The sequence below is a fragment of the Lactuca serriola genome, chromosome 5, assembly GCF_051521515.1.
Source record: "Lactuca serriola cultivar US96UC23 chromosome 5, Lser_US96UC23_V15, whole genome shotgun sequence".
In the NCBI taxonomy this organism is placed as follows: Eukaryota; Viridiplantae; Streptophyta; class Magnoliopsida; order Asterales; family Asteraceae; genus Lactuca; species Lactuca serriola.
In genome coordinates, this window is record NC_136412.1 from 331,182,310 (window position 1) to 331,192,915 (window position 10,606).

Sequence of the window (10,606 nt, forward strand, 5' to 3'; positions counted from 1 at the left end):
TTTCATATTTGGTTTATGGCAACTTATTAAGGCATTTTATTTTTATATTTTCATAATAGCATAGTTGAAATAACTGAATTCATTTCAAATTTCATTTTAGAACACCTTACTTTCGTATCTCTTTTATAACATCCTATCAAGGCAATCTACATTGAAAAATCTATCTTTATACATCAATAAATGCATGTCTTACTATACCTTGGTATGACTTGTGTAAAAGCAAAAACAGGTTGCATCGAATTTCTAATGTATTTGGCTTTAGTACTTAATAGTCTTGGGTTCCAAAATTCTGTTTTATGTATCGATACACTTGATAAACGATTTTCTACCATATTTATAACCAAAAAAAAAAAAAAAAACACTATTGCATTGTATTGCTTGCTTGATCTTATTTTGACTTGAAATTGCATTTGTAATCAATCAAAATTCAAGTGATAAGTTTCGATCCATACATATTTGGTCCGCATCAATGTGAACCAGCTTATCCCATCATGTTAGCAATGTGATAAATTTAATGAAAAGCATAGATAACATATAATAAACTGCCTTTATTTCAAAAATAATATTCCAAAAATTTATAATATATTAAATAAATAATATGTTGATATAGATGAGAAAAGACAATTCGAACTATAAGAATCGAGTCATCAAATTTCCATTTTTTTCCCACAAGAAATTACAAAATTACCGTTTCAATCCATACAAAACTAACCAACTATTGAGTCAGTTTAATCAACTTGTCATCATCAAATACATACACATACATTTTGATGATGAACTAGATATAGCAACTATTTAAATGCAAACACACCATACTTAAAATTTGCAAACATTTAATTATACATATATAACATATAAGATTTGGAAAAATTAATACTTTTGAGAAATAGTCATTTTAGTTTCTCTTTTTTTTTTTTTTTAATTATTCAGAGTCGGAATCATGAATTCCAGAGTATCTAACTGTCCTACGTCTACTTTCGTCATATTCAGCTTCTTCATCCTCATCTTTTTTCTTCTCCTCAATTATACCTACACAACACATAACATCATAATTTCATTTTTTTTATATAGCATCCTACTTTCATTTAACCCATTTTTTTCCCTTTTTATAAATGTTTTTTTTAAAGTACAGGAACTTTTAGAAAAAAAAAATGTTACCTTTCTTGATCAATAAAGCTTCTAACTTCCTTGTGCTGAAATCGTCTTTTCCTCCAAGATCTTGAAACCCAACAAGCCTATCTCCTGCAATTCCTTTTCTGAGAAAAAAAAAGTTGAATTTTTAATCCCATTAAATATAACGCAAAAAAGGAAAATTGACACTAATAGAATTAATAATAAACAAACATATCTGACCTGAACAATATGACACATGGCAATGTCTTGATTCCTAGTTTTGTCACAAAGAATGGGGCATTCTGTATGTGGTATTTAAAAATGTTAAAAACATATATATGTGAAGAAAATAAAAAAAATAAAAAAAAAAAAAATTGTTGTTAATAATGATAATAACAAACCTCTGCATCTAGCTTAACAAATTTGGCATCAAGATGAGTTGTTGCAAGAGACTTCAAATGCTTATCCATTATCCTATAATAACAGATATCAAGAAAGTATATGGTGAAAATTGTTTGTTGGAGTCTTAAAAGGGCAAAATGGTCACTTACTTGCAGCGATAGAACTCCCGATGGTAGAAATGGCAAATCACCTTTTCACTGGTAGTGACTTCACTCAAAAAGTCTCCTTCAGTTATCTCCCTATACTCTCCATGCCCTTTTTTCGTTAATGATTGTCTCTTTTCAGCTTCTCTCTTTTCCAACAAAAAATTTAATAAAAGGCAAATGAGACTTAAAAAGACTTTCCAAATTTCATTTGTAATTTGTACTTGTGTTTGCATTATAATAATCAAATTACAACCTTAAGAGCTGCAATCCTATCTGCATGCAACTTTTCCAGCTCAGGATCCTGATATACAGTTCCATAAAAGTGGAATTAAAATGAAGAATTTGATTAAAAACATATGTTATACAATAAACATGCATTTGCAACTTACATCCATCAAATCATCTAGATCAACCTCTTCATTAACAGAGTATGATGATTGTGCCTTTTCATGAGCTGCAACTTCCTATAAGAATTAAATAGATACATGAGTTCTATTGATGAATGTGAAGGAGCAAAGTACTTCATTAAAATCACTCATCCTTCATCAATGTGAAGGAGCAGAATAACTCACTATTTATAAAATTCAATACAAATCTTGAATATGTTAAGCATTCTCTTCACAGAGTCCAAATATGATTTTTTAATTACTAGTTTTTAGCTTCAAAATAGAGATCTTTTGGGCTAAACATAAAATTTATTACTACAGTAAACTACCGGAAAAACAAACTACTGCAATTGGACTCTGATAAACATATCTCAATCTCAGTTTACAAACCCTACAATGAAATCTAGTGTTTGAAAAAAAAAAGTAAAATTAATATCGTAAGAGAATTTGAACTTCATGACATAGAAATACAAATACCTTCTGATAATCACGAGCAGCTGCAGCCATTACATTTCCAAACGCTAGAGTCTGCAGAGTCGATTTAACTGAATCGGGATCCATGTCTACAGACGCTAGTTACTTCTTTTATCTCTGTAGAAATCCTACATAGTTCGAAGAGTAAGAACATCATGAATCGGCACATAAATCAAAGGTTACAAGGGATACAAGGATCTGAAAACAATGTTGAAATTACAGTACGCCTATCGATTTTGAATCGGAGATAAGTATGGAACCTAATCTTACCACGGATCTCAGATTTGGTGAGAGAAGTTCTGAAAACGGAATGTCTTTCAAACTATTGAAATTTGGTCCTTCGGTCGAATGTCTTTCAAACTTCTTCTGCAGACCTCTTAAAAAACAATGAGATGAAATAGAATGAAATAAAAAACATTTAACCTTCTACTCTTTGGTTTCCCTACTTCAATTTTGATTTTACCGAAGAAAATCGCATCCCAACAGAAGATATAAAAACACGGTTTTAATTTTTTTTTTTCTCTCTTTTCATAATTAGAACATCGATTTATTATTATGTTTATTGATTAATCGTTATAAAAATGATTTACTTTGGAATTTGACATTGCAATATTCAAACAAAACTGCATCTTAGGCTCATCGGATGAAGTGCGGTTTGGAACCGCGTTCGTTGATAGTAAACACCGCCCCTTGGGTGCGGTTTTGTGCGGTCTTGACCGCACTACAGCTAGAAAGAACTATCGCATGTGATTGGTTGGTGCTTGATTCCCTTTTTGAACGTTGAACGGTCCATTGATTGAATTTGTTTTTTTTTAAACTTTACTCTCTCTCTCTCTCTCTCTCTCTATATATATATATATATATATATATATATATATATATATATATATATATATATATATATATATATATATATATATATATCCATTATTTACACAACCTTCAACCAAAATCTTTACTCTTTTCCTCGTTGAAAATGTATTCTTCCAAAAGGCCCAACAAAGAAAAAACACCCGTTAGAAACACCACCACCCCAATACCTTCATATGATCAACCAATTTTTTCATCTCTGTATTACCACTACGGCGGTATGCTTCCGTATTTTCCACAACGACCAACGCAACCACTACCACAAATACCACCACTACCACAACCCGACACAGATTTTAATCCATTTGATTTTTTGTCTCAACCTGAATTTGTTCAACAAACACAACCAGAAACGGTCGTTTCTGATTCCAAACCGGAATTCGTTACAAAAGCTCAGCCCACTCGAGCAGCAACTAAACGAAAAAGAGAAGGTGTAGGCTAAATGTTGGGAACCCCTCGAAATGTTAGTGTTGGCACAATCTTCGATCGATATTTCAGAAGATGCGACGGTTGGAGAAGACCAAAAGCATGACCGCTATTGGATTCGCGTTTTACATAGGTTCCATAAAGGAATGAAGTGTGGAGAATATCGTTCAAAACATCAAGTGTACTCCAAATGGGGGAAGATGAACAAGAAAATCATGTTGTTTAATGATTTGTATAACTATATGAAACGCCAATGGAAAAGTGGAGAAAACAATGAAGTGATTTTGAAGAAAGCGTTGAAAGTGTATCAAAAAGAAAATCTGAAGGCTTTTAAGTTTCTTGAAGTTTGGAATTTTGTGAAAGATAACAAGAAATGGCAAAATAGCAAAACATCATATGAGCATATCGACAGTGGTTTAAAACGCAGCAGAACAAGTGAGTCCGACCACACTACATCAGATGCTCATGTTCAATTTGATATGAATGAAGATGTATCTATTCCAGTTTCACCACCTTCCCGACCAATGGGAAGAGACAAAGCAAAAAAGCAAAGGCAAAGGCAAAGCGTCAAATTCATATGAGTTGAAAGAAATAAGGGCCGACGTGAAGGGTATAAAAGATGGAACGGACAAGATTTTGCAAATTGCTTCTGAAAGAGAGCTTTGGAAACAAAGGGAGAGCCACATGCGAATACTAGCGATGGACACGTCGAATATGACCGGGGACGAGTTTCAAGTTATTTTGGCGATGAAGGAGGATGTGAAAAAACGTTACGTAAATCGTGGCTAATTTCTAGTTTTTTTAAAAGTTTTTAATCGTTTGGTGATTTTTTTTAATAAGTTGTAGGTTTTATGTTTTTAATATGCTTTTAAAAAATTTTAGGTTTTTTTTTATTAAGTTAAGCAATGTATGGTATTTGTATTTTTAATTAATGAAATATTGTCTTTTTAAAATTATGTTTTTTTTGTTAAAAAAAGAAGTTTTATTAAATTAAAATAGCTAAAAAAACAAAAAATAAAATAAAATAAAATAAAAGTGTGGCATCACTCCCTTATTGTGGCAAGAAACCACACTACTGTGGTAAAAAATGACGTGACACTTATGTGACGGTGAAAGGAGTGTGGTTTCGGTGGCACCACTCCCTCTAGCCTTAGATTGTATTTCACATATATATAACAAATAAATCATAAAAATTGACCTTGTAGTTGACATACATCGCACTTTCGGTTTATTATTATTATTTGTTGAGAAATTAAACTACTTCCTACCTTTTATTCCTATAATTATTCATATCCATTAAAATTATAACAAATCACTATTTAATTTAATTTTATTTGATATATTCTTAATATAGCTTTACTGAGTTAGTTAAAAAAATATGGAATGATGACACTTGTCATAATTTTATTGGGTAGGAACATTTGTAGGCATAAAAAGTATAAAGCAATTTTATTTCTCTTATTTTTTTTATAAATACATCTTTAAGTTTGAACTTTGTTGCAAAAATGATGTTTCATACTAATTAAGTAATTATGCTGAATAAAAAGACAAGTCTATAAATGTTTTCAGTTAAAACCCTAGAGTTCCAGACTTTACATTCTTAACCCTATCCACCACATCTTAACATTATTAGTCGAATGGCCTAATTTTGTGCATACATATACAACTTAAATCATATGCTTATCTCTAAAAGAAATAGCAATATTTATAAGAATATCATATTCATGTTTAATTCCCTAAAATACATATCTACCACCGAGTGAAAGACATTATAATATCTAATTATTGTGTTTGATTTGATAACATTGATGGGTTTTTTTCTATTAATCAAAATCAAACATCCTGCAAAGACTTTTACAATTCTAACTTGATCAGTGCTCCGTGTTTTAGCTAAAAGATATTACATATTAATAATCTCAATTTGGATTTTGAAGGCTCTTAAATTTAAATCTCTTTTTGTTTGGTTTCTTGTGATATCTATGAGTTGATAAAAGAAATACATAGTTTGTTAAAAAACAATTATTTGGCGATTTATAAACCTTTTATTTGATTTCTTGTTATACAACAATAACATTAATTAGCCCAGTTCCATCATACAAATGGGGTAAGGCTGATTTCTTGTTATAATATAATATTAATCAATAGTTGGATCAAGGCTAATGTAAGTTACAAAAATGGTCTCTATATAAGAGTGAAATTGCAGAAATAGTCCCTTATCATTCATTAACCACCATTGAGCTAAAAGGAAAAAAGAAAGGCAAATAGGTAAAAAGTTAGTGTCTTGATAGTATAGCTTAACTTATTAGACCAATTTTTCTAGTTTAAGTAAAAAAAGAAACAACCATGTGTGCAGTGGAAAGGATTTGTGACACAAACGGATGAGCTTATTATGTTGAGTGAAGGGCATGAAGTTTTTGAAAAGACTAAAATGCCCCTGCCTCATTTGAATGATCTTTGTAGGGATGAAAAACAATCTAGCTAGTATGGTTTGATCAATTGGTGTTGGTATCATTGCAGATTTAGGCAATGATAATGATGTTGGTATTTCATCAAATAACTCTCAGAAGAAAAATAGAGACAAAAGGGTAAAACAGTCATTTGGCCATATGATAAACCTATGATTTTTAGATATAAATGAAAGTATAATTCTCTTTATTGTGATGATTTCCCATCTTACCCCTTTCTATAAAGTTGTATGTGAGTGAATGCAACACAAAGTATAATGCTATAAATGGTAACAAAAACCAAACATGTTTATAAATTCAAGGACAATGTCTTAATACTTTAGATTTTGAATTAAAAGTACAATGATTGAAAGAATAATACTATAACTGGTAATCAAAATCAATATTTCAAAAATACAATGTCTTAAAAACTCAATCTTAAAAAGAAAATTTGAAACCTATAATTGGTAACCAAAAGAAAACAAGTTTATATTTTCAAAGTGCCAATGTCTTTGATAAAGAAAATAAAAAAGCACAATGTCTTAAAAGGTTAAATTTTCAATGTGCAATTTCTTAAGAGGAAAGAAATAAAAGTAAAATGTTTTAATTAGGTTAAAGAGAGATTATTTAATGCTATAGTTGAAAATCTAATGTCTAAACAGGAAAAAAGTGAAATTTTAGATTTTTAAAGTACAATGTCTAATAAGGAAAACAAGAAAAACATAATGCTGTAACAGGCAACTGAAAAAATATAATGTTTGCGTAGATTAGATTTTGAACATATGTATCACTATGTGATTACCTTTTTAAAGTAGTCTTTATAGAAAAAAATATTAAAAATATGATACCTTAACAAAAAAATGAAAAGTATAAAAATATAATTGCCAACAAAAAGAAAAAAAAAGTTTGGATTTTCAAAGTGCAATGTGTTTGATAAGAGAAAAAATAAACTAAAAGTACAATGCTATATAGATGGTTAGATTTTAAATATTCTCCTAATGGGAAAAAAACATTGAAAGTAGTAACCAAAATAGAATCAAAATAATATTAACTAAGAACCAAATAAAACATATTTAGGTTTTCTAATTATAATGACATAGTTTGAAAAGAATAAAATAAAAGTATAACGCTACAAGTGGTAACTGTCACACCCCAAAACCAGGAACATCGGAAACGTTCTGGGGCGGAGGACGTCATGTACAGTATCACAACAATGAAAAGTAGTAAACAAGCAACAACATCATCCATTGCATTAATAATATAATTATTATACAAGTGTGTTCTGTTAAATTCTGATAAATACTAAAGCATAAATCAAAATGAAAGATGTGTCTTGATCGATCACCATCTTCCCTGAACCTTGCATCGGTACCTGTCTATGGTTGACCCGAGGATACAAGTTATTTTGAAAGAGAGTATCAGCTTTAAAGCTGGTGAGATCATCAGTATTTTAGTGTCTTAATTTGTATGTATATGAACTGTAAGTATAAAAATGTTTGTAAAACAACTGTAAACGTTTGAAAAACCCTAGAAATCCCTATGATTCCTACTATTATATAAGGGTGTCTTCTACCAAGACCTCTCTGTTCTCAACGTAGTCTTCTACCAAGACCTAACTGTTCCAAATGTTCGTTTCTTGTAAAAGTGTGTAATTTTCCCAAGTGTAACTATCATTAACAAAATATAGTTTTTACATTTAAAGTTTAAGTGAAAAGATCACTAAATATATGTACAGGGAAAATTAATGTAGTACTGAAATGTAGCGTTATAAGAATGTTGTACTAACTACCTTAAACCAGATTTATATTAAGGCATCATGTGATTAATTGCACCATACTATTGACTGGTAACCACGACATAAGTATGGTCGTAAAAAGAAATGACGTTTGGCACCCGCATACCTGCAGGTCCGGCTGTAGCTAGCAGCAAGGTGTAGGATAGTCAATCCAATATAGATCTATACGCAAACTCACGCTCTCCCTTCAAGAGACTCTCGCTACAACTCGGGCCATGACATTGAAGTCATGCTCCGACACAAGATCACAATTTTGTCAACGTATTTATGTATATGTAATGTAATGAACTGTTCTGGCTGTAATGTATGTGCTCTCTATCTAGCAAGTATAGTAATGTACTGTAATGTTCTAGCTGTAATGTATGTGCTCTCTATCTAGCAAGTATAGTAATGTACTATAATGTTCTAGCTGTAATGTATGTGCTCTCTATCTAGCAAGTATAGTAATGTACTGTAATGTATGTGCTCTCTATCTAGCAAGTATTGACTCATGAATGAACTGACTCATTGTATGATATTGCGTTATAGTAATAGTTCTAGTATCTTCCTAAACTACCCATATGGTAGTCTACTAGTAATCTAACTGGTACGTATGGACATGGATGTATACCCTTGCTACCCAAGGGCATGGGATGAACTGGAAGGGCCTTTATGACTATATATGTACCTATGTTATATAACTAATATTTAAACGACCTTCGGACGAGTACCCGATATCCCACCAGACCACATCTCAAGCGCGAAAAGGAAATAGGGTGGATAGCCTTCCTAAGTCTTTTAAACATTTCTTATATAACTATACATATAGAGGCATGCAATTTATAATATAAAAGCATAAATAAGTTTTGTAAAACCTTTGAACATAATTATTATCTTAAGAAAAGATCGACTTGACGTCAATCTATAAAACGGTTTGAAGGCATGGGTTTGATAAAACAGTTTAAGTATAAGGAAACATTTGTTTGAAACACAATTGTAAATAAGTTTAAATTGAAACATATAGAATAAAAGGTATAGTGTAATAAGTAGTTTTAAACACATAAAGTGTTTATGAAAAACATTTGTAGGAAACTGTTTGGTAAAACGGCTAATGAGTAGCCAATCATTTGAATGCTGTTTATTAATCACAAGTGATTGATATAATAACTAGCATGTTTCTACTTGTATCCCCCCATAAAACATTTAAAAACAGTTAAAACATTGATTAAGGGGTATGAACTCACATGGGGTGAGTGGATTGTATTGAAGAGTCAGGTATGGTGCTAGGTGACAAATGAAGACTTGTACACACGCACGAGCCTAATTATCATATAAGGAACATATATATAACTAATTAGTCAAATTACAAATAATAAAATAAGTTAGGAAACTCTAGAACCTGAAAACACTTAGTTTCAAGTGTTAAGGATCACAAGGATTGCATCCAAGTTTTAGTAAAGCAAAGCTAGGGTGTTTAGGGTTCAAGGGTAAACCCCCTTGGAGTTTACGGTTTTGATGTCATAACTCAAAGACTTTACGGCATTAAACTATAGAGTTTACGGTTGTAAACTCTAGTCCTAATGACTAGGTGTTTTTTTGTGGTTTAGCAAGCCTTTGGAAGCAATTCTACTAAGTGGTTTGGCCTTTGGAAGGGACTAGGACCTCAAAAACACTCCTTGGAGGAGTTTACGGTCTCATGGACTTTTCCCTTTGGGCTTACTACCGTAAACCCTCATGAGGAAGGGTATAGCCATGTTTTCAAGCCCTTAACATAAATTGGTAAGTGTATGAGCTAGTTTCTAAGCCTAAGGAAGAAAAATGACCAACTTAAACCCACTTTAGGGTGTTTACGGTTTTGGGAGATCCCCAAACCGTAAACACCTATATTTGATGGTCTTTGATGTTTTTCTAGGCTTAAACACAATAAGGAAGGGTTTAAACATGTCAAGGATGGTTTATACATCAACTAGGACTTAGATTTGAGGCTTAGACACACTTTGGTGTCTTTTATGGTGTTTACGGCCCAAGCATCTCCTTGGACCGAGAACACCTCAAGTCTTGTGTTCTTGACATATTTTCTTGATGTTTAAACGTAATACTAGCTTAAAATCACACAAGGATAGAAGCACTTACTATTAGAAGGCTTGATTTGTGATAAAAGGCCAAGAACACTTAGTGTGTGTTCTTGGTGTTCTTGGTGTTTTGGAAAATCTAGACAAAATACATAAATGAATGGATGAATAGATGCACAAACATTAGATTAAGTGTTTACTAACTTGAAATGGTTAGAACACTTGCAACTTTGAAGATTTGGAATTAAATCTTGGATGATACTTGAAAGAGTTCTTGGAGTTTTCTCTTTTGACTTTTGGGGAGTAAACACAAATGACTAACTTTTTGGGGAGTAAACTCATACATAGGCATGAGTTCACGGTTTTGGGTGATTTCTAAACCCAAAACATAAAAGTTTGGTCGGGTGTTTCTAATACGCGAAGTGTTTGCGGTTTTCAAAAATCAAAACCCGAGACGACACTTTCTTTCACCCGTTCGTTTAAAAATAATATTAAAATA

The 10,606-nt window shown here is 31.5% G+C and overlaps 2 protein-coding genes across 2 annotated transcripts; one reads left to right on the plus strand and one right to left on the minus strand.

The window, feature by feature from the left end:
• Window positions 1–631: 631 nt before the first annotated feature.
• On the minus strand, window positions 632–2,943 carry LOC145055209 (thioredoxin domain-containing protein PLP3B-like). Its single transcript, XM_079003511.1, has 9 exons — window positions 2,792–2,943; window positions 2,525–2,649; window positions 2,051–2,125; window positions 1,915–1,962; window positions 1,665–1,807; window positions 1,515–1,587; window positions 1,354–1,415; window positions 1,159–1,256; window positions 632–1,029 (listed from the first exon to the last, which is right to left on the minus strand). The coding sequence occupies exons 2-9, from the start codon at window positions 2,606–2,608 to the stop codon at window positions 923–925; spliced, it is 690 nt and encodes a 229-aa protein (XP_078859637.1). The 5' UTR covers window positions 2,609–2,649; window positions 2,792–2,943; the 3' UTR covers window positions 632–922.
• A 909-nt stretch (window positions 2,944–3,852) lies between these two features.
• On the plus strand, window positions 3,853–4,398 carry LOC145050986 (uncharacterized). Its single transcript, XM_078999149.1, has one exon. It carries the CDS (start codon window positions 3,853–3,855, stop codon window positions 4,396–4,398), a length of 546 nt encoding a protein of 181 aa, XP_078855275.1.
• The last annotated feature ends 6,208 nt before the right edge of the window (window positions 4,399–10,606 follow it).